The 25,260-nt window shown below is 50.6% G+C and overlaps 1 protein-coding gene across 1 annotated transcript in view; it reads left to right on the plus strand.

Annotated features, from left to right (window-relative positions):
* miga1 (mitoguardin 1) overlaps positions 1 to 25,260 on the plus strand; it is a 61,765-nt gene that overhangs the window by 30,721 nt on the left and 5,784 nt on the right. Inside the window, exons 7-8 of the mRNA XM_084139545.1 lie at positions 11,372 to 11,495; positions 15,335 to 15,438. Coding sequence (XP_083995671.1) covers positions 11,372 to 11,495; positions 15,335 to 15,438 — 228 coding nt within the window. The remainder of the gene's footprint in view (positions 1 to 11,371; positions 11,496 to 15,334; positions 15,439 to 25,260) is intronic.

The raw sequence follows: 25,260 nt of genomic DNA on the forward strand, positions 1-25,260 counted from the left end.
GTAGAGGGGAACACTGGAGCTGGAGACACCATCAGAGAGGAGAGTGTAGAGGGGAACGCCATCAGAGAGGAGAGTGTAGAGGGGAACACTGGAGCTGGAGACACCATCAGAGAGGAGAGTGTAGAGGGGAACACTGGAGCTAGAGAAGCCATCAGAGAGGAGAGTGTAGAGGGGAACACTGGAGCTGGAGACACCATCAGAGAGTAGAGTGTATAGGGGAACACACTGGGGCTGGAGACACCATCAGAGAGGAGAGTGTAGAGGGAACACTGGGGCTGGAGACGCCATCAGAGAGGAGAGTGTAGAGGGGAACACACTGGAGCTGGAGACACCATCAGAGAGGAGAGTGTAGAGGGGAACACTGGGGCTGGAGACGCCATCAGAGAGGAGAGTGTAGAGGGGAACACACTGGAGCTGGAGACACCATCAGAGAGGAGAGTGTAGAGGGGAACACTGGGGCTGGAGACACCATCAGAGAGGAGAGTGTAGAGGGGAACACTGGAGCTGGAGACGCCATCAGAGAGGAGAGTGTGGAGGGGAACACTGGAGCTGGAGACGCCATCAGAGAGGAGAGTGTAGAGGGGAACACTGGAGCTGGAGACGCCATCAGAGAGGAGAGTGTAGAGGGGAACACTGGGGCTGGAGACGCCATCAGAGAGGAGAGTGTAGAGGGGAACACACTGGGGCTGGAGACGCCATCAGAGAGGAGAGTGTAGAGGGGAACACTGGAGCTGGAGACGCCATCAGAGAGGAGAGTGTAGAGGGGAACACTGGAGCTGGAGACGCCATCAGAGAGGAGAGTGTAGAGGGGAACACACTGGGGCTGGAGACGCCATCAGAGAGGAGAGTGTAGAGGGGAACACTGGGGCTGGAGACACCATCAGAGAGGAGAGTGTAGAGGGGAACACTGGGGCTGGAGACACCATCAGAGAGGAGAGTGTAGAGGGGAACACTGGAGCTGGAGACGCCATCAGAGAGGAGAGTGTAGAGGGGAACACACTGGGGCTGGAGACGCCATCAGAGAGGAGAGTGTAGAGGGGAACACTGGGGCTGGAGACGCCATCAGAAAGGAGAGTGTAGAGGGGAACACTGGGGCTGGAGACGTCATCAGAGAGGAGAGTGTAGAGGGGAACACACTGGGGCTGGAGACGCCATCAGAGAGGAGAGTGTAGAGGGGAACACTGGGGCTGGAGACGCCATCAGAGAGGAGAGTGTAGAGGGGAACACTGGGGCTGGAGACGCCATCAGAGAGGAGAGTGTAGAGGGGAACACTGGGGCTGGAGACGCCATCAGAGAGGAGAGTGTAGAGGGGAACACACACACTGGGGCTGGAGACGCCATCAGAGAGGAGAGTGTAGAGGGGAACACACTGGGGCTGGAGACACCATCAGAGAGGAGAGTGTAGATGGGAACACTGGGGCTGGAGACGCCATCAGAGAGGAGAGTGTAGAGGGGAACACTGGAGCTGGAGACGCCATCAGAGAGGAGAGTGTAGAGGGGAACACTGGAGCTAGAGACGCCATCAGAGAGGAGAGTGTAGAGGGGAACACTGGGGCTGGAGACGCCATCAGAGAGGAGAGTGTAGAGGGGAACACACTGGGGCTGGAGACGCCATCAGAGAGGAGAGTGTAGAGGGGAACACTGGAGCTGGAGACGCCATCAGAGAGGAGAGTGTAGAGGGGAACACTGGAGCTGGAGACGCCATCAGAGAGGAGAGTGTAGAGGGGAACACACTGGGGCTGGAGACGCCATCAGAGAGGAGAGTGTAGAGGGGAACACTGGGGCTGGAGACACCATCAGAGAGGAGAGTGTAGAGGGGAACACTGGGGCTGGAGACACCATCAGAGAGGAGAGTGTAGAGGGGAACACTGGAGCTGGAGACGCCATCAGAGAGGAGAGTGTAGAGGGGAACACACTGGGGCTGGAGACGCCATCAGAGATGAGAGTGTAGAGGGGAACACTGGGGCTGGAGATGCCATCAGAGAGGAGAGTGTAGAGGGGAACACTGGAGCTGGAGACGCCATCAGAGAGGAGAGTGTAGAGGGGAACACTGGAGCTGGAGACGCCATCAGAGAGGAGAGTGTAGAGGGGAACACTGGGGCTGGAGGCACCATCAGAGAGGAGAGTGTAGAGGGGAACACTGGGGCTGGAGACGCCATCAGAGAGGAGAGTGTAGAGGGGAACGCCATCAGAGAGGAGAGTGTAGAGGGGAACACTGGAGCTGGAGACGCCATCAGAGAGGAGAGTGTAGAGGGGAACACTGGAGCTGGAGACGCCATCAGAGAGGAGAGTGTAGAGGGGAACACTGGGGCTGGAGACACCATCAGAGAGGAGAGTGTGGAGGGGAACACACTGGGGCTGGAGACACCATCAGAGAGGAGAGTGTAGAGGGGAACACTGGAGCTGGAGACGCCATCAGAGAGGAGAGTGTAGAGGGGAACACTGGGGCTGGAGACACCATCAGAGAGGAGAGTGTAGAGGGGAACACTGGGGCTGGAGACGCCATCAGAGAGGAGAGTGTAGAGGGTACACACTGGGGCTGGAGACACCATCAGAGAGGAGAGTGTAGAGGGGAACACTGGGGCTGGAGACGCCATCAGAGAGGAGAGTGTAGAGGGGAACACACTGGAGCTGGAGACACCATCCGAGAGGAGAGTGTAGAGGGGAACACACACACTGGGGCTGGAGACGCCATCAGAGAGGAGAATGTAGAGGGAACACACTGGGGCTGGAGACACCATCAGAGAGGAGAGTGTAGAGGGGAACACTGGAGCTGGAGACGCCATCAGAGAGGAGAGTGTGGAGGGGAACACTGGAGCTGGAGACGCCATCAGAGAGGAGAGTGTAGAGGGAACACACTGGAGCTGGAGACACCATCAGAGAGGAGAGTGTAGAGGGGAACACTGGAGCTGGAGACGCCATCAGAGAGGAGAGTGTGGAGGGGAACACTGGAGCTGGAGACGCCATCAGAGAGGAGAGTGTAGAGGGGAACACTGGGGCTGGAGACGCCATCAGAGAGGAGAGTGTAGAGGGGAACACACTGGGGCTGGAGACACCATCAGAGAGGAGAGTGTAGAGGGGAACACTGGAGCTGGAGACGCCATCAGAGAGGAGAGTGTGGAGGGGAACACTGGAGCTGGAGACGCCATCAGAGAGGAGAGTGTAGAGGGAACACACTGGAGCTGGAGACACCATCAGAGAGGAGAGTGTAGAGGGGAACACTGGAGCTGGAGACGCCATCAGAGAGGAGAGTGTGGAGGGGAACACTGGAGCTGGAGACGCCATCAGAGAGGAGAGTGTAGAGGGGAACACTGGAGCTGGAGACGCCATCAGAGAGGAGAGTGTAGAGGGGAACACTGGGGCTGGAGACGCCATCAGAGAGGAGAGTGTAGAGGGGAACACACTGGGGCTGGAGACGCCATCAGAGAGGAGAGTGTAGAGGGGAACACACTGGAGCTGGAGACGCCATCAGAGAGGAGAGTGTAGAGGGGAACACTGGGGCTGGAGACACCATCAGAGAGGAGAGTGTAGAGGGGAACACTGGGGCTGGAGACGCCATCAGAGAGGAGAGTGTAGAGGGGAACACACTGGGGCTGGAGACACCATCAGAGAGGAGAGTGTAGAGGGGAACACTGGAGCTGGAGACGCCATCAGAGAGGAGAGTGTGGAGGGGAACACTGGAGCTGGAGACGCCATCAGAGAGGAGAGTGTAGAGGGAACACACTGGAGCTGGAGACACCATCAGAGAGGAGAGTGTAGAGGGGAACACTGGAGCTGGAGACGCCATCAGAGAGGAGAGTGTGGAGGGGAACACTGGAGCTGGAGACGCCATCAGAGAGGAGAGTGTAGAGGGGAACACTGGAGCTGGAGACGCCATCAGAGAGGAGAGTGTAGAGGGGAACACTGGGGCTGGAGACGCCATCAGAGAGGAGAGTGTAGAGGGGAACACACTGGGGCTGGAGACGCCATCAGAGAGGAGAGTGTAGAGGGGAACACACTGGAGCTGGAGACGCCATCAGAGAGGAGAGTGTAGAGGGGAACACTGGGGCTGGAGACACCATCAGAGAGGAGAGTGTAGAGGGGAACACTGGAGCTGGAGACACCATCAGAGAGGAGAGTGTAGAGGGGAACACTGGGGCTGGAGACACCATCAGAGAGGAGAGTGTAGAGGGAACACACTGGAGCTGGAGACACCATCAGAGAGGAGAGTGTAGAGGGGAACGCCATCAGAGAGGAGAGTGTAGAGGGGAACACTGGAGCTGGAGACACCATCAGAGAGGAGAGTGTAGAGGGGAACACTGGAGCTAGAGAAGCCATCAGAGAGGAGAGTGTAGAGGGGAACACTGGAGCTGGAGACACCATCAGAGAGTAGAGTGTATAGGGGAACACACTGGGGCTGGAGACACCATCAGAGAGGAGAGTGTAGAGGGAACACTGGGGCTGGAGACGCCATCAGAGAGGAGAGTGTAGAGGGGAACACACTGGAGCTGGAGACACCATCAGAGAGGAGAGTGTAGAGGGGAACACTGGGGCTGGAGACGCCATCAGAGAGGAGAGTGTAGAGGGGAACACACTGGAGCTGGAGACACCATCAGAGAGGAGAGTGTAGAGGGGAACACTGGGGCTGGAGACACCATCAGAGAGGAGAGTGTAGAGGGGAACACTGGAGCTGGAGACGCCATCAGAGAGGAGAGTGTGGAGGGGAACACTGGAGCTGGAGACGCCATCAGAGAGGAGAGTGTAGAGGGGAACACTGGAGCTTGAGACGCCATCAGAGAGGAGAGTGTAGAGGGGAACACTGGGGCTGGAGACGCCATCAGAGAGGAGAGTGTAGAGGGGAACACACTGGGGCTGGAGACGCCATCAGAGAGGAGAGTGTAGAGGGGAACACTGGAGCTGGAGACGCCATCAGAGAGGAGAGTGTAGAGGGGAACACTGGAGCTGGAGACGCCATCAGAGAGGAGAGTGTAGAGGGGAACACACTGGGGCTGGAGACGCCATCAGAGAGGAGAGTGTAGAGGGGAACACTGGGGCTGGAGACGCCATCAGAGAGGAGAGTGTAGAGGGGAACACTGGGGCTGGAGACGTCATCAGAGAGGAGAGTGTAGAGGGGAACACACTGGGGCTGGAGACGCCATCAGAGAGGAGAGTGTAGAGGGGAACACTGGGGCTGGAGACGCCATCAGAGAGGAGAGTGTAGAGGGGAACACTGGGGCTGGAGACGCCATCAGAGAGGAGAGTGTAGAGGGGAACACTGGGGCTGGAGACGCCATCAGAGAGGAGAGTGTAGAGGGGAACAAACACTGGGGCTGGAGACGCCATCAGAGAGGAGAGTGTAGAGGGGAACACACTGGGGCTGGAGACACCATCAGAGAGGAGAGTGTAGATGGGAACACTGGGGCTGGAGACGCCATCAGAGAGGAGAGTGTAGAGGGGAACACTGGAGCTAGAGACGCCATCAGAGAGGAGAGTGTAGAGGGGAACACTGGGGCTGGAGACGCCATCAGAGAGGAGAGTGTAGAGGGGAACACACTGGGGCTGGAGACGCCATCAGAGAGGAGAGTGTAGAGGGGAACACTGGAGCTGGAGACGCCATCAGAGAGGAGAGTGTAGAGGGGAACACTGGAGCTGGAGACGCCATCAGAGAGGAGAGTGTAGAGGGGAACACACTGGGGCTGGAGACGCCATCAGAGAGGAGAGTGTAGAGGGGAACACTGGGGCTGGAGACACCATCAGAGAGGAGAGTGTAGAGGGGAACACTGGGGCTGGAGACACCATCAGAGAGGAGAGTGTAGAGGGGAACACTGGAGCTGGAGACGCCATCAGAGAGGAGAGTGTAGAGGGGAACACACTGGGGCTGGAGACGCCATCAGAGATGAGAGTGTAGAGGGGAACACTGGGGCTGGAGATGCCATCAGAGAGGAGAGTGTAGAGGGGAACACTGGAGCTGGAGACGCCATCAGAGAGGAGAGTGTAGAGGGGAACACTGGAGCTGGAGACGCCATCAGAGAGGAGAGTGTAGAGGGGAACACTGGGGCTGGAGGCACCATCAGAGAGGAGAGTGTAGAGGGGAACACTGGGGCTGGAGACGCCATCAGAGAGGAGAGTGTAGAGGGGAACGCCATCAGAGAGGAGAGTGTAGAGGGGAACACTGGAGCTGGAGACGCCATCAGAGAGGAGAGTGTAGAGGGGAACACTGGAGCTGGAGACGCCATCAGAGAGGAGAGTGTAGAGGGGAACACTGGGGCTGGAGACACCATCAGAGAGGAGAGTGTAGAGGGGAACGCCATCAGAGAGGAGAGTGTAGAGGGGAACACTGGAGCTGGAGACGCCATCAGAGAGGAGAGTGTAGAGGGGAACGCCATCAGAGAGGAGAGTGTAGAGGGGAACACTGGAGCTGGAGACGCCATCAGAGAGGAGAGTGTAGAGGGGAACACTGGAGCTGGAGACGCCATCAGAGAGGAGAGTGTAGAGGGGAACACTGGGGCTGGAGACACCATCAGAGAGGAGAGTGTGGAGGGGAACACACTGGGGCTGGAGACACCATCAGAGAGGAGAGTGTAGAGGGGAACACTGGAGCTGGAGACGCCATCAGAGAGGAGAGTGTAGAGGGGAACACTGGGGCTGGAGACACCATCAGAGAGGAGAGTGTAGAGGGGAACACTGGGGCTGGAGACGCCATCAGAGAGGAGAGTGTAGAGGGTACACACTGGGGCTGGAGACACCATCAGAGAGGAGAGTGTAGAGGGGAACACTGGGGCTGGAGACGCCATCAGAGAGGAGAGTGTAGAGGGGAACACACTGGAGCTGGAGACACCATCCGAGAGGAGAGTGTAGAGGGGAACACACACACTGGGGCTGGAGACGCCATCAGAGAGGAGAATGTAGAGGGAACACACTGGGGCTGGAGACACCATCAGAGAGGAGAGTGTAGAGGGGAACACTGGAGCTGGAGACGCCATCAGAGAGGAGAGTGTGGAGGGGAACACTGGAGCTGGAGACGCCATCAGAGAGGAGAGTGTAGAGGGAACACACTGGAGCTGGAGACACCATCAGAGAGGAGAGTGTAGAGGGGAACACTGGAGCTGGAGACGCCATCAGAGAGGAGAGTGTGGAGGGGAACACTGGAGCTGGAGACGCCATCAGAGAGGAGAGTGTAGAGGGGAACACTGGGGCTGGAGACGCCATCAGAGAGGAGAGTGTAGAGGGGAACACACTGGGGCTGGAGACACCATCAGAGAGGAGAGTGTAGAGGGGAACACTGGAGCTGGAGACGCCATCAGAGAGGAGAGTGTGGAGGGGAACACTGGAGCTGGAGACGCCATCAGAGAGGAGAGTGTAGAGGGAACACACTGGAGCTGGAGACACCATCAGAGAGGAGAGTGTAGAGGGGAACACTGGAGCTGGAGACGCCATCAGAGAGGAGAGTGTGGAGGGGAACACTGGAGCTGGAGACGCCATCAGAGAGGAGAGTGTAGAGGGGAACACTGGAGCTGGAGACGCCATCAGAGAGGAGAGTGTAGAGGGGAACACTGGGGCTGGAGACGCCATCAGAGAGGAGAGTGTAGAGGGGAACACACTGGGGCTGGAGACGCCATCAGAGAGGAGAGTGTAGAGGGGAACACACTGGAGCTGGAGACGCCATCAGAGAGGAGAGTGTAGAGGGGAACACTGGGGCTGGAGACACCATCAGAGAGGAGAGTGTAGAGGGGAACACTGGAGCTGGAGACACCATCAGAGAGGAGAGTGTAGAGGGGAACACTGGGGCTGGAGACACCATCAGAGAGGAGAGTGTAGAGGGAACACACTGGAGCTGGAGACACCATCAGAGAGGAGAGTGTAGAGGGGAACGCCATCAGAGAGGAGAGTGTAGAGGGGAACACTGGAGCTGGAGACACCATCAGAGAGGAGAGTGTAGAGGGGAACACTGGAGCTAGAGAAGCCATCAGAGAGGAGAGTGTAGAGGGGAACACTGGAGCTGGAGACACCATCAGAGAGTAGAGTGTATAGGGGAACACACTGGGGCTGGAGACACCATCAGAGAGGAGAGTGTAGAGGGAACACTGGGGCTGGAGACGCCATCAGAGAGGAGAGTGTAGAGGGGAACACACTGGAGCTGGAGACACCATCAGAGAGGAGAGTGTAGAGGGGAACACTGGGGCTGGAGACGCCATCAGAGAGGAGAGTGTAGAGGGGAACACACTGGAGCTGGAGACACCATCAGAGAGGAGAGTGTAGAGGGGAACACTGGGGCTGGAGACACCATCAGAGAGGAGAGTGTAGAGGGGAACACTGGAGCTGGAGACACCATCAGAGAGGAGAGTGTAGAGGGGAACACACTGGGGCTGGAGACACCATCAGAGAGGAGAGTGTAGAGGGGAACACTGGGGCTGGAGACGCCATCAGAGAGGAGAGTGTGGAGGGGAACACTGGGGCTGGAGACACCATCAGAGAGGAGAGTGTAGAGGGGAACACTGGGGCTGGAGACGCCATCAGAGAGGAGAGTGTAGAGGGGAACACTGGAGCTGGAGACGCCATCAGAGAGGAGAGTGTAGAGGGGAACACACTGGGGCTGGAGACACCATCAGAGAGGAGAGTGTAGAGGGGAACACTGGGGCTGGAGACGCCATCAGAGAGGAGAGTGTAGAGGGGAACACTGGGGCTGGAGACGCCATCAGAGAGGAGAGTGTAGAGGGGAACACTGGGGCTGGAGACACCATCAGAGAGGAGAGTGTAGAGGGGAACGCCATCAGAGAGGAGAGTGTAGAGGTGAACATACACACTGGGGCTGGAGACGCCTTCAGAGAGGAGAGTGTAGAGGGGAACACTGGGGCTGGAGACACCATCAGAGAGGAGAATGTAGAGGGGAACACTGGGGCTGGAGACACCATCAGAGAGGAGAGTGTAGAGGGGAACACTGGGGCTGGAGACACCATCAGAGAGGAGAGTGTAGAGGGGAACACTGGAGCTGGAGACGCCATCAGAGAGGAGAGTGTAGAGGGGAACACTGGGGCTGGAGACGCCATCAGAGAGGAGAGTGTAGAGGGGAACACTGGGGCTGGAGACGCCATCAGAGAGGAGAGTGTAGAGGGGAACACTGGGGCTGGAGACACCATCAGAGAGGAGAGTGTAGAGGGGAACACTGGGGCTGGAGACACCATCAGAGAGGAGAGTGTAGAGGGGAACGCCATCAGAGAGGAGAGTGTAGAGGTGAACATACACACTGGGGCTGGAGACGCCATCAGAGAGGAGAGTGTAGAGGGGAACACTGGGGCTGGAGACACCATCAGAGAGGAGAATGTAGAGGGGAACACTGGGGCTGGAGACACCATCAGAGAGGAGAGTGTAGAGGGGAACACTGGGGCTGGAGACACCATCAGAGAGGAGAGTGTAGAGGGGAACACTGGGGCTGGAGACGCCATCAGAGAGGAGAGTGTAGAGGGGAACACTGTGGCTGGAGACACCATCAGAGAGGAGAGTGTAGAGGGGAACACTGGGGCTGGAGACGCCATCAGAGAGGAGAGTGTAGAGGGGAACACACTGGGGCTGGAGACACCATCAGAGAGGAGAGTGTAGAGGGGAACACTGGGGCTGGAGACGCCATCAGAGAGGAGAGTGTAGAGGGGAACACTGGGGCTGGAGACGCCATCAGAGAGGAGAGTGTAGAGGGGAACACACACACTGGGGCTGGAGACGCCATCAGAGAGGAGAGTGTAGAGGGGAACACTGGGGCTGGAGACGCCATCAGAGAGGAGAGTGTAGAGGGGAACACTGGGGCTGGAGACGCCATCAGAGAGGAGAGTGTAGAGGGGAACACTGGGGCTGGAGACACCATCAGAGAGGAGAGTGTAGAGGTGAACACACACACTGGGGCTGGAGACGCCATCAGAGAGGAGAGTGTAGAGGGGAACACTGGAGCTGGAGACGCCATCAGAGAGGAGAGTGTAGAGGGGAACACTGGAGCTGGAGACGCCATCAGAGAGGAGAGTGTAGAGGGGAACACTGGGGCTGGAGACGCCATCAGAGAGGAGAGTGTAGAGGGGAACACTGGGGCTGGAGACGCCATCAGAGAGGAGAGTGTAGATGGGAAGACACTGGGGCTGGAGACGCCATCAGAGAGGAGAGTGTAGAGGGGAACACTGGAGCTGGAGACACCATCAGAGAGGAGAGTGTAGAGGGAACACACTGGGGCTGGAGACCCCATCAGAGAGGAGAGTGTAGAGGGGAACACTGGGGCTGGAGACACCATCAGAGAGGAGAGTGTAGAGGGGAACACTGGGGCTGGAGACGCCATCAGAGAGGAGAGTGTGGAGGGGAACACTGGGGCTGGAGACGCCATCAGAGAGGAGAGTGTAGAGGGGAACACTGGGGCTGGAGACGCCATCAGAGAGGAGAGTGTGGAGGGGAGAACGCATCGGTATGCCAAACATTTTACAATCAACTGTAGCTACATTTGACTTGTGGAATCTCTAAGTGTAGAAACCCAGCCTAAAACCCCAAACAGCAACCAATGCAGATATAGAAGCACGGTGGCTAGGAAAAACTCCCTAGAAAGGCAGGAACCTAGGAAGAATCCTAGAGAGGAACCAGGCTCTGAGGGGTGGCCAGTCCTCTTCTGGCTGTGCCGGGTGGAGATTATAAGAGTACATGGTCATTAAGGCCAGATCGTTCTTCAAGACATTCAAACGTTCATAGATGACCAGCAGGGTCATTCAGAGGTCGAGACAGCAAGTGCGGTAGAGAGAGTCAAAAACAGCAGGTCTGGGACAAGGTAGCACGTCCGGTGAACAGGTCAGGTTTCCATAGCCGCAGGCAGAACAGTTGAAACTGGAGCAGCAGCACGACCTGGTGGACTGGGGACAGCCAGGAGTCATCAGGCCAGGTAGTCCTGAGGCATGGTCATAGGGCTCAGGTCCTCTGGGAGGGGAGGGAGGGAGAGAGAGAGAATTAGAGGGAGCATACACAAATTCACACAGGACACCAGATAAGACAGGAGAATTACACCAGATATAACAGACTGACCCTAGCCCCCCGGCACATAGACTATTGCAGCATAGATACTGTCTGCTCTCTCTCTCTCTCTCTCTCTCTCTCTCTCTCTCTCTCTGTCTGGTGTCTCTGTCTGGTGTCTCTCTCTGTCTGGTGTCTCTCTATGTGTCTCTCTCTCTCTCTCTCTCTCTCTCTCTCTCTCTCTGGTCTCTCTCTCTCGGTCTCTCTCTCTGTCTGGTCTTGGGGTTGGCTGGGGTCCGTTTGTGTATGTAGCTAGAATATGTGTCTAGTAGGGTGTGTATGTATGGGAGTGCAGTATGTACTGTGTATGCATAAAGTTGTGTTCTTGTAACATCTTTGATATCTGTGTCTTCCTGGTCAGGACCTTATCAGTGCAGAGTTTATCCATAAGCTGGAGAGCCTCCTCCAGAGAGCGTACAGACTACAGGAGGAGTTTGAAGGAGCTTTGAGCATTCCGGAACCTTCCTCACACAGCGGCAGCCACGGTGAGACCGCTCACACACACACACATACACACACAGCCAGACACACACACACACACACACACACAGCCAGACACACACACACACACACACACACAGCCAGACACACACACACACACAGCCAGACACACACACACACACACACACACACACACACAGCCAGACACACACGGAAAGGGACACACACACACAGGGATATAAACTCACTCCGTCACACACACACACTCAAATCGTACTCACACACACAGAGGATATTTTCCATGACGTGATAGTTCTGGTGTGAGCAACTCCGAAGCGCTCTGTGCGACGTGCAGTTCAGTACGCTGCTTCCACATTCTACTGATGTGAACTCTTCATCAAACCCTGCTAGTCATCTGTCTCCACATGGCCCCACTGGACAGTAAACCCTACAGGCTAATCTTAGACAGTACTGGAACCAGGCCAAAGTACTACTGTTACACACTTATTGACGAGTTGACAAGACGTGATTTATGCATCTGTGTTGTCTCCATAGAGATGCATTAAAGAGGCAATCTGCAGTTCAAACAGTAACAAAGCTTTCACCCCACTGTTTTTGGTAAACAGCTGAGGCTAGAGAAATGTAACCGCTCTCAAATTCATAGACAAGAGCTATGGATGCAATGACTGACCGTCCATGACATCAACGTTATAGTTTCAACCATTTTGTTTCAGATAAGACTCCAGTGTCGTGTAGAGATTTATGATGATGATTTTTAGTGTGTAGTAGCGTGGTTCTATAGCGTGTTTAAAAAATATTTAGTTTCAGACTCCAGTGTCGTGTAGAGGTGATGGGGTAGAAGTGGCCAATGTTCCCTCTAATGTTTTGGGGCACTGAGCAAATTTGAGGTCTTGTGAGTGGAACTTTTTTGTTCAACTTCCAGCACGTGTTTTCACTGAGGCTGTACCCTGACAGTTTTAGACAGCCACAATAGACTATAGGCTACTATCTGAGCACAATGTAGGCTTACCTACAAAACCAACGGAGCGAATCCCATAACATTTACACATGGAAATAGCTTTTGATGTGTCTGATATAGCCTACAGCAGCCTATAGGTGGTGTTCAATGCAGGCCTACATTGCATGACCCTTTTTAAAAACGTGTGGTCCTCTGATTGGTCCTCTGTAGCTCAGCTGGTAGAGCACGGCGCTTGGTCCTCTGTAGCTCAGCTGGTAGAGCACGGCGCTTGTAACGCCAAGGTAGTGGGTTCGATCCCCCGGGGACCACCCATACACAACAAAAATGTATGCACGCATGACTGTAAGTCGCTTTGGATAAAAGCGTCTGATAAATGGCTTATTATTATTATTATTATTATTATTATTATTATTATTTTACATTATGTAGGGCTTGACATGAATCAATTCTTTTTTTACTTGGCCTGTAACGTCATGGGCCAAATAGGTGACTGTAAATTGTGTTGTATGATGGTGCAAGAAACCGCTTTACAAAGAGTTAGACAATGTAGGCTATTCCTCTGCATATTGGCTTATTTGCATATTCAAGCCTTTCTCAAAATTCAACACTGCCCCTTTTTAATTAAGACACAAGCTTTTTTTTACCTGACTGGCTTTTCAAAGACAGCTTGAAATGTAGCCTTCACGTTTTGTGCTCTTGTAGGAAGCAGTATCTAACTCCCCATTGCTGACCTATACTTATCTATAACTGGGCTAATAACTCGCTAACTAGCAAAAAAAATATCAAAAGATGTTCATGTGCGGCTCTGATCTGAACTAATCACTCGCGGGTGATTTGAAAGACCCCTCGTGGGCTACCCCCGCCGACAGAATTCTGCACCGTTGCGCTCTGGCTCTGCCTATAACATCAGACTCCGTTTTACAAAAGTTTTTAGATTTGTTTTGGTTTGTTGCATTGAAAAGGGGCTGATTCGATCACAGAAAAAACGTTGCTCTATATAGTGCGAACTCGGTGAAGTTCAATCTCTTGCATCTGCGCATCATGGCATTTCTTCAGAGCGCCAGTCCTGGAGGAAGTGCGCGGCCGTGCACGTGTGCAGTTTAAAGGATGAGCCATGACCAACGTTCCCTCTATACAGATCATTCGGAACGTATTCAGACCCCTTTTTCCACATTTTGTTACATTACAGGCTTATTCTAAACTTGATTAAAAAAAATATAATAATAATAATCTCAATCAACACACAATACCCCAAAATGTCAAAGTAAAAACTGGTGTTTTAGACATTTTTGCAAATGTATAAAAAAGAAAAGGAAAAAATGGAATTACATTTACATAAGTATTCAGACCCTTTACTCAGTACTCTGTTGAAGCACCTTTGGCAGCGATTACAGCCTCGAGTCTTCTTGGGTATGACGCTACAAGCTTGGCACACCTGTATTTGGGAAGTTTCTCCCATTCTTCTCTGCAGATCCTCTCAAGCTCTGTCAGGTTGGATGGGGAGCGTCGCTGCACAGCTATTTTCAGGTCTCTCCAGATATGTTCGATCGGGTTCAAGTCCGGGCTCTGGCTGGGCCACTCAAGGACATTGAGAGACGTGTCCTGGAGCCACTCCTGCGTTGTCTTGGCTGTGTGCTTAGGGTTGTTGTCCTATTGGAAGGTGAACCTTCGCCCCAGTCTGAGGTCCTGAGCACTCTGGAGCAGGTTTTTCATCAAGGAGCTCTCTGTTCATCTTTCCCTCGATCCTGACTAGTCTCCCAATCCCTGCCGCTGAAAAACATCCCCACAGCATGATGCTGCCACCACCATGCTTCACCGTAGGGATGGTGCCAGATTTTCTCCAGACGTGACACTTGGCATTCAGGCCAAAGAGTTCAATCTTGGTTTCATCAGATCAGAGAATCTTGTTTCTCATGGTCTGAGAGTCCTTTAGGTGCCTTTTGGCAAACTCCAAGTGGGCTGTCATGTGCCTTTTACTGAGGAGTGGCTTCCGTCTGGCCACTCTACCATAAAGGCCTGATTGGTGGAGTGCTGCAGAGATGGTTGTCCTTCTGGAAGGTTCTCCCATCTCCACAGAGGAACTCTGGAACGCTCTCAGAGTGACCATCGGGTTCTTGGTCACCTCCCTGACCAAGGCCCTTCTCCCCCGATTGCTCAGTTTGGCCGGGCTGCCAGCTCGAGGAAGAGTCTTGGTGGTTCCAAACTTTTTCCATTTAATGATGGCGGCCACTGTGTTCTTGGGGACCTTCAATGGTTCAGAAAATGTTTTGGTACCCTTCCCCAGATCTGGGCCTCGACACAATCCTGTCTCAGAGCTCTACGGACAATTCCTTCGACCTCATGGCTTGGTTTTTGCTCTGACCTGCACTGTCAACTGTGGGACCTTATATAGACAGGTGTGTCCCTTTCTAAATCATGTCCAATCAATTGAATTTACCACAGGTGTACTCAATCAAGTTGTAGAAACATCTCAAGGATGATCAATGGAAACAAGATCCACCAGAGCTCAATTTCGAGTCTCATAGCAAAGGGTCTGAAAACGTATGTAAATAAGGTTGATCTAATTATTTTATTTTTTTATGTATTTTTTTATAAATTTGCAAACATTTCTAAAATCCTGCTTTCACTTTGTCGTTATGGGGTATTATGTGTACATTGAGGACATTTTTATTTATTTAATATATTTTAGATTAAGGCTGTATCGTAACAAAAATGTGGAAAAGGGTAGGGGTCTGAATACTTTGTTTTAAATTTCTAGATTATTGTTTTTTTAAATTATTATTTGTGTACTTGTTTGACGTTATACTGCATTGTTAGGAGCTAGTAACATAAGCATTTCGCTGCACCCCCCTATAGCATCTGCTAAACTGTGTACGCGACCAATAGACTTGTATTTTGTTTCAGGTAAGACTCCGGTGTTTTGTAGCGACGATCTGGATGATGAGGTGTCCTGTCTCAGAGACTCCATCAGCATCGCCTCCAACGACTCCTTTGTGTCTGCTGCAGAGGTAAGACTCCCCTCACACCGTATAGTGCCAGGCTGGCCCAGTCCAGTCAATATATATATATATTAATGTGTTTATTATTTTCTAATAAAAAAAGACAGATGGAAACATTGTAGTGTTGAATGGCAACTTTAGAGGACAAAACTTAACATACAAAAATAAAATAAACAATCCTATTAGGTGGTACATCTATTATAAGACGGCATATAGTCATTCCAAGCAGTTAAACCAAAACTCCATATTGAATGGAGACTACAGCACAGCGTGGCAGCAGATCATCAACCCAGTTATGGAGAGACCATTAATCTATTATCATCTGCCATATTTTGTAAAACATTTGACTTCTATTGGAGGTATTGGATCCAATCTTTTCCGATATGCATTACATTCCCTAAATCCTGTAACCACATTTCAAAGGTAGGTACGGTCTCCAATTTCTAACATTTCAATATGAGGCTTTTTGGCTAATAGAGGACAAAGAGAGACAGCAGAGAGAACTTCCTGGTTATTCCCATCAACTGTACCAAACAGAGAGACAGCAGAGAGAACTTCCTGGTTGTTCCCATCAACTGTACCAAACAGAGAGACAGCAGAGAGAACTTCCTGGTTGTTCCCATCAACTGTACCAAACAGAGAGACAGCAGAGAGAACTTCCTGGTTATTCCCATCAACTGTACCAAACAGAGAGACAGCAGAGAGAACTTCCTGGTTATTCCCATCAACTGTACCAAACAGAGAGACAGCAGAGAGAACTTCTTGGTTATTCCCATCAACTGTACCAAACAGAGAGACAGCAGAGAGAACTTCCTGGTTATTCCCATCAACTGTACCAAACAGAGAGACAGCAGAGAGAACTTCCTGGTTGTTCCCATCAACTGTACCAAACAGAGAGACCGCAGAGAGAACTTCCTGGTTATTCCCATCAACTGTACCAAACAGAGAGACAGCAGAGAGAACTTCCTGGTTATTCCCATCAACTGTACCAAACAGAGAGACAGCAGAGAGAACTTCCTGGTTATTCCCATCAACTGTACCAAACAGAGAGACAGCAGAGAGAACTTCCTGGTTGTTCCCATCAACTGTACCAAACAGAGAGACCGCAGAGAGAACTTCCTGGTTGTTCCCATCAACTGTACCAAACAGAGAGACCGCAGAGAGAACTTCCTGGTTATTCCCATCAACTGTACCAAACAGAGAGACAGCAGAGAGAACTTCTTGGTTAATTCCCATCAACTGTACCAAACAGAGCGATCAATGGGTCTGGGGCTTTATCAAAGGCTTTAGATAAGTCATCAAAAAGGAGAGCCCAGTAAGCATGTAACTTAGGTCATGTCCAAAATAAGTGGGTCAAAGTCCCCTCATCCTGCTGGCACATCACACAGTGGTGAGGTATCTGGGAATTTTTAATGCAGTTTAACCTTTGAGGAATGTAACCTGTGTATCACCTTACACTGAAAAATGTTGTGTCTGGCATTCACTGAACTGTGGTTTATATTCCTGAGAGCTTCTACGAACTTCTCAACTGATATTTCTGAACCAAGTTGCTGCTCTCAAGCCTTTTTAATAGTGTCTGTGGATACCTCTGGACCTGTAGCACATCCTAAAGTCTAGAGACCGACCCTTTTGAATAGGACATTTCCACCAGAGCTGTTGCCAGAGAATTAAATGCTCATTTCTCTACCATAAGCTGCCTCCAACGTCGTTTTATAGAAGACCAGCCACCCCGGACAGCTGATGAAACTGGGTTTGCACAACCGAAGAATGTCTACACAAACTGTCAGAAACCGTCTCAGGGAAGCTCATCTGCCTGCTCGTCGTCCTCACCAGGGCCTGCTCGTCGTCCTCACCAGGGCCTGCTCGTCGTCCTCACCAGGGCCTGCTCGTCGTCCTCACCAGGGCCTTGACCTAACTGTAGTATGGCGTCGTAACCGACTTCAGTGGGCAAACGCTCACCTTCGATGGCCACTGGCACGCTGGAGAAGTGTGCTCTTCACGGATGAATCCCGGTTTCACCTGTACCGGGCAGATGGCAGACAGCGTGTATGGCGTCGTGTGGGCGAGCGGTTTGCTGATGTCAACGTTGTGAACAGAGTGCCCCATGGTGGCGGTGGGGTTATGGTATGGGCTGGCATAAGCTACGGACAACGGTCACACTTTGCATTTTCTCAATGGCAATTTGAATGCACAGAGATACCGTGACGAGATCCTGAGGCCCATTGTCGTGCCATTCATCCGCCGCCATCACCTCATGTTTCAGCATGATAATGCACGGCCCCATGTCGCAAGGATCTGTACACAATTCCTGGAAACTGAAAATCTATTCAGACCCTTTGCTATGAGACTCGAAATTGAGCTCAGGTGCATCCTGTTTCCATTGATCATCCTTGATGTTTCTACAACTTGATTGGAGTCCACCTGTGGTAAATCAATTGATTGGACATGATTTGGAAAGGCACACACCTGTCTATATAAGGTCCCACAGTTGACAGTGCATGTCAGAGCAAAAACCAAGCCATGAGGTCAAAGGAATTCAAATCAAATCACATTTTATTTGTCACATACACGTGTTTAGCAGATGTTATTGCAGGTGTAGCGAAATGCTTGTGCTTCTAGCTCCGACAGTGCAGTAATATCTAACAATTTCACAACATATACCCAATACACACACATCTATTAAGGAATGGAATTTAAGAATATATACATATATGGACAGGCAATGACAGAGCAGCATGGACTAAGATACAGTAGAATATTATAGAATAGAATGCAGTATATACATATGAGATGAGTAGTGCAAGATATGGAAACATTATTAAAGTGACTAGTGTTCCATTTCTTAAAGTGGCCAGTGATTTCAATAGGCAGCAGCAGCCTTTAATGTGCTAGTGATGGCTATTTAACAGTCTGATGGCCTTGAGATAGAAGCTGTTTTTCATTCTCTCGGTCCCAGCTTTGACGCACCTGTACTGACCTCGCCTTCTGGATGATAGCGGGGTGAACAGGCAGTGACTCGGTTGGTTGATGTCCTTGATTATCTTTTTGGCCTTCCTGTGACATCGGGTGCTGTAGGTGTCCTGGAGGGCGGGTAGTTTGCCCCCGGTAATGCGTTCGGCAGACCGCACCACCCTCTGGAGAGCCCTGCAGTTGCCATACCAGGCGGTGATACAGCCCGACAGGATGCTCTCAATTGTGCATCTGTAAAAGTTTGTGAGGGTTTTAGGTGCCAAGACAAATTTATTCAGCCTCCTGAGGTTGAAGAGGCTCTGTTGGGCCTCCTTCACCACACTGTATGCGTGGGTGGACCATTTCTGTTTGTCAGTGTTGTGTACGCCAAGGAACTTGAAGCTTTCCACCTTCTCCACTGCGGTCCCGTCGATGTGGATAGGGGGGTGCACCCTCTGCCGTTTCCTGAAGTCCACGATCTTCTCCTTTGTTTTGTTGACGTTGAGTGAGAGGTTATTTTCCTGGCACCACACTCCCAGAGCCCTCACCTCCTCCCTGTAGGCGGTCTCGTCATTGTTGGTAATCAAGCCTACTACTGTTGTGTCGTCTGCAAACTTGATGATTGAGTTGGAGGCGTGCTTGGCCACGCAGTCATGGGTGAACAGAGAGTACAGGAGGGGGCTGAGCACGCACCCTTGTGGGGCCCCAGTGTTGAGGATCAGCGTAGTGGAGGTGTTGTTTCCTACCTTCACCACCTGGGGGCGGCCCATCAGGAAGTCCAGGACCCAGTTGCACAGGGCGGGGTTCAGACCCAGGGCCTCAAGCTTAATGATGAGCTTGGAGGGTACTATGGTGTTGAATGCTGAGCTGTAGTCAATGAACAGCATTCTTACATAGGTATTCCTCTTGTCCAGATGGGATAGGGCAGTGTACAGTGTGATGGCGATTGCATCGTCTGTGGATCTATTGGGGCGGTAAGGAAATTGAAGTGGGTCTAGGGTGACAGGTAAGGTAGAGGAGATATGATCCTTGACCAGAATAGAACAGAACAACAGCAAAGGACCTTGTGAAGATGCTGGAGGAAACGGGTACAAAAGTATCTATATCCACAGTAAAACGAGTCCTATATCGACATAACCTGAAAGGCCGCTCAGCAAGGAAGAAGCCACTGCTCCAAAACCGCCATAAAGCCAGACTACGGTTTGCAACTGCACATGGGGACAAAGATCGTACTTTTTGGAGAAATGTCCTCTGGTCTGATGAAACAAAAATAGAACTGTTTGGCCATAATGACCATCGTTATGTTTGGAGGAAAAAGGAGGTGGCTTGCAAGCCGACGAACACCATCCCAACCGTGAAGCACGGGGGTGGCAGCATCATGCTGTGGGGGTGCTTTGATGCAGGAGGGACTGGTGCACTTCACAAAATAGATGGCATCATGAGGAAGGAGAATTATGTGGATATGTTGAAGCAACGTCTCAAGACATCAGTCAGGAAGTTAAAGCTTGGTCGCAAATGGGTCTTCCAAATGGACAATGACCCCAAGCATACTTCCAGAGTTGTGGCAAAATGGCTTAAGGACAACAAAGTCAAGGTATTGGAGTGGCCATCACAAAGCTCTGACCTCAATCCTATAGAAAATGTGTGGGCAGAACTGCTAAAGGGTGTGCGAGCAAGGAGGCCTACAAACCTGACTCAGTTACACCAGCTCTGTCAGGAGGAATGGGCCAAAATTCACCCAACTTATTGTGGGAAGCTTGTGGAAGGCTACCCGAAACGTTTGACCCAAGTTAAACAATTTAAAGGCAATGCTACCAAATACTAATTGAGTGTATGTAAACTTCTGACCCACTGGGAATGTGACGAAAGAAATAAAAGCTGAAATAAATCATTCTCTCTACTATTATTCTGACATTTCACATTCTTAAAATAAAAAAAAGTGGTGATCCTAACTGACCTACCAGTCAAACGTTTGGACACACCTACTCATTCAAGGGTTTTTATTTTCCCTATTTTCTACATTGTAGAATAATAGTGAAGACATCAACTATGAAATAGCACATATGGAATCATGAAGTAATCAAAAAAGTCTTAAACAAATCAAAATATATTTGAGATTCTTCAATAGCCACCCTTTGCCTTGACGACAGCTTTGCACACTCTTGGCATTCTCTCAACCAGCTTCACCTGGAATGCTTTTCCAACAGTCTTGAAGGAGTTCCCACATATGCTGAGCACTTGTTGGCTGCTTTTCCTTCACTCTGTGGTCCGACTCATCCTAAACCATCTCAATTTGGTTGAGGTCGAGGGATTGTGGAGGCCAGGTCATCTGATGCAGCACTCCATCACTCTCCTTCTTGGTAAAATAGCTCTTACACAGCCTGGAGGTGTGTTGGGTCATTGTCTTGTTGAAAAACAAATGATAGTCCCACTAAGCCCAAACCAGATGGGATGGCGTATCGCTGCAGAATGCTGTGGTAGCCATGCTGGTTAAGTGTGCCTTGAATTCTAAATAAATCACAGACCGTGTCACCAGCAAAGCACCCCCACACCATAACACCACCTCCTCCATGCTTTTCGGTGGGAAATACACATGCGAAGATCATCCGTTCACCCACACCGCGTCTCACAAAGACATGGCGGTTGGAACCAAAATTCTCCAATTTGGACTCATCAGACCAAAGGACAGATTTCCACCGGTCTGATGTCCATTGCTCGTGTTTCTTGGCCCAAGCAGGTCTCCTCTTCTTATTGGTGTCCATTTTAGTAGTGGTTTCTTTGCAGCAATTTGACCATGAAGGCCTGATTCACTCAGTCTCCTCTGAACAGTTGATGTTAAGATGCGTCTGTTACTTGAACTCTGAAGCATTTATTTGGGCTGCAATTTCTGAGGCTGGTAACTCTAATGAACTTATCCTCTGCAGCAGAGGTAACTCTGGGTCTTCCTTTCCTGTGGCGGTCCTCATGATAGCCAGTTTCATCATAGCACTTGATGGTTTTGCGACTGCACTTGAAGACATTTTCAAAGTTCTTGAAATGTTCCGTATTGACTGACCTTCATGTTTTAAAGTAATGGACTGTTTTTCTTTGCTTATTTGAGCTGTTCTTGCCATAATATGGACTTGGTATTTTACCAAATAGGGATATCTTCTGTATACCACCCCAACTTGTCACAACACAACTGATTGGCTCAAACACATTTTAAAAAAAAAGTATTCATCAAAACACTGCACCAACCGCCACTGCCAGACACATCAAAGATGGTCTTCCTTCTGAACTGAGCTGCAGGGCGGGAATGAAACTGGTCAGGGAGGTTACATAAGGTCATTGGTGATGTCTGTGATGGTAGAAAACTGAGGATGGATCAACAACATTGTAGTGACTCCACAATAATAAGTGAAAATAATACAAATATACAGAATCTTGTATGCAACAAGGCACTAAAGTAAACTTTTTTTGGGGCCTAAATACGCAAAGCCTAATGTTTAGGGCAAATCCAACACGTCACTGAATAACTGCCTCCTTATTTTCAAACATGGTGGTGGCTGCATCATGTTATGGGTATGCTTGACATCGGCAAATGCTAGGGAGTTTTTCAGGATAAAAATTAACGGGATGGAGCTAAGCACAGGAAAAATCCTAGAGGAAAACCTGCTTCAGTCTGCTGTCCACCAGACACTGGGAGACAAATTCACCTTTCAGCAGGACAATCACCTAAAACACAAAACCAAATATACAATGGAGTTGCTTACCAAGAATACAGTGAATGTTGGCGAAGTTAAATTTGACTTCATTGCTGTCTAATCATGATCCCCAAAATCTTGACAGGGCTTTTTGAAAAGACGAATGGGCAAACATTGTATAATATATATATATATATATATATAATACAATATTTGCCCATTCGTCTTTTCAAAAAGATTCAAGATTCACTGTATTCTATATATATACACTGCTCAAAAAAATAAAGGGAACACTTAAACAACACAATGTAACTCCAAGTCAATCACACTTCTGTGAAATCAAACTGTCCACTTAGGAAGCAACACTGATCGACAATACATTTCACATGCTGTTGTGCAAATGGAATAGACAACAGGTGGAAATTATAGGCAATTAGAAAGACACCCCCAATAAAGGACTGGTTTTGCAGGTGGTGACCACAGACCACTTCTCAGTTCCTATGCTTCCTGGCTGATGTTTTGGTCACCTTTCGAATGCTGGCGGTGCTTTCACTCTAGTGGTAGCATGAGACGGAGTCTACAACCCACACAAGTGGCTCAGGTAGTGTAGCTCATCCAGGATGGCACATCAATGCGAGCTGTGGCAAGAAGGTTTGCTGTGTCTGTCAGCGTAGTGTCCAGAGCATGGAGGCGCTACCAGGAGACAGGCCAGTACATCAGGAGACGTGGAGGAGGCCGTAGGAGGGCAACAACCCAGCAGCAGGACCGCTACCTCCGCCTTTGTGCAAGGAGGAGCAGGAGGAGCACTGCCAGAGCCCTGCAAAATGACCTCCAGCAGGCCACAAATGTGCATGTGTCTGCTCAAACGGTCAGAAACAGACTCCATGAGGGTGGTATGAGGGCCCGACGTCCACAGGTGGGGGTTGTGCTTACAGCCCAACACCGTGCAGGACGTTTGGCATTTGCCAGAGAACACCAAGATTGGCAAATTCGCCACTGGCACCCTGTGCTCTTCACAGATGAAAGCAGGTTCACACTGAGCACGTGACAGACGTGACAGAGTCTGGAGACGCCGTGGAGAACGTTCTGCTGCCTGCAACATCCTCCAGGATGACCGGTTTGGCGGTGGGTCAGTCATGGTGTGGGGTGGCATTTCTTTGGGGGGCCGCACAGCCCTCCATGTGCTCGCCAGAGGTAGCCTGACTGCCATTAGGTACCGAGATGAGATCCTCAGACCCCTTGTGAGACCATATGCTGGTGCGGTTGGCCCTGGGTTCCTCCTAATGCAAGACAATGCTAGACCTCATGTGGCTGGAGTGTGTCAGCAGTTCCTGCAAGAGGAAGGCATTGATGCTATGGACTGGCCCGCCCGTTCCCCAGACCTGAATCCAATTGAGCACATCTGGGACATCATGTCTCGCTCCATCCACCAATGCCACGTTGCACCACAGACTGTCCAGGAGTTGGCGGATGCTTTAGTCCAGGTCTGGGAGGAGATCCCTCAGGAGACCATCCGCCACCTCATCAGGAGCATGCCCAGGCGTTGTAGGGAGGTCATACAGGCACGTGGAGGCCACACACACTACTGAGCCTCATTTTGACTTGCTTTAAGGACATTACATCAAAGTTGGATCAGCCTGTAGTGTGGTTTTCCACTTTAATTTTGAGGGTGACTCCAAATCCAGACCTCCATGGGTTGATAAATTTGATTTCCATTGATAATTTTTGTGTGATTTTGTTGTCAGCACATTCAACTATGTAAAGAAAAAAGTATTTAATAAGATTATTTCATTCATTCAGATCTAGGATGTGTTATTTTAGTGTTTGAGCAGTGTATAATAATCCAGGTGTGCAATGCTCTTGGAGACTTGCCCAAGAAGACGCAGCTGAAATCGATGGCAAAGGTGTTTCTAACATGTATTGACTCAGGGAGCTGAATACTGACGCAACGACTATATTTTAGTTATTTAATTTCTATTCATCTTCTTTCTTTTTTTTTGGGACAATTTTTCTTCCACTTTGACCACAGCATTTTGTGTAGATTGTTGACAAAATAACAATTACATTTAACTTTAATCCCACTTTGTAACGCAATAAAATGTGACAAAATCAAAAGGGGTCTGAATACTTTTCAAAGGCGCTGTATAATCTCTCTCTTGTCAGCACAGGGAGCTGCGACTGCCTACATATCCTGGGGTGTCGGTGCCACTACCCCTTGTAACCCACATGTATAGTTATTAACCATATGTTCTCTGTTGTCCGAGCAGCACAGGGAGCGGTGCAGTGCCTATGTCTATAGTTATTAACCATATGTTCTCTGTTGTCCGAGCAGCACGGGGAGCGGTGTAGTGCCTATGTCTATAGTTATTAACCATATGTTCTCTGTTGTCCGAGCAGCACAGGGAGCGGTGTAGTGCCTATGTCTATAGTTATTAACCATATGTTCTCTGTTGTCCGAGCAGCACGGGGAGCGGTGTAGTGCCTATGTCTATAGTTATTAACCATATGTTCTCTGTTGTCCGAGCAGCACAGGGAGCGGTGTAGTGCCTATGTCTATAGTTATTAACCATATGTTCTCTGTTGTCCGAGCAGCACAGGGAGCGGTGTAGTGCCTATGTCTATAGTTATTAACCATATGTTCTCTGTTGTCCGAGCAGCACAGGGAGCGGTGTAGTGCCTATGTCTATAGTTATTAACCATATGTTCTCTGTTGTCCGAGCAGCACAGGGAGCGGTGTAGTGCCTATGTCTATAGTTATTAACCATATGTTCTCTGTTGTCCGAGCAGCACAGGGAGCGGTGTAGTGCCTATGTCTATAGTTATTAACCATATGTTCTCTGTTGTCCGAGCAGCACAGGGAGCGGTGCAGTGCCTATGTCTATAGTTATTAACCATATGTTCTCTGTTGTCCGAGCAGCACAGGGAGCGGTGTAGTGCCTATGTCTATAGTTATTAACCATATGTTCTCTGTTGTCCGAGCAGCACAGGGAGCGGTGTAGTGCCTATGTCTATAGTTATTAACCATATGTTCTCTGTTGTCCGAGCAGCACAGGGAGCGGTGTAGTGCCTATGTCTATAGTTATTAACCATATGTTCTCTGTTGTCCGAGCAGCACAGGGAGCGGTGTAGTGCCTATGTCTATAGTTATTAACCATATGTTCTCTGTTGTCCGAGCAGCACAGGGAGCGGTGTAGTGCCT

The sequence above is a fragment of the Coregonus lavaretus genome (assembly GCF_964263955.1).
Source record: "Coregonus lavaretus genome assembly, chromosome: 23".
NCBI classification, from domain to species: domain Eukaryota; kingdom Metazoa; phylum Chordata; class Actinopteri; order Salmoniformes; family Salmonidae; genus Coregonus; species Coregonus lavaretus.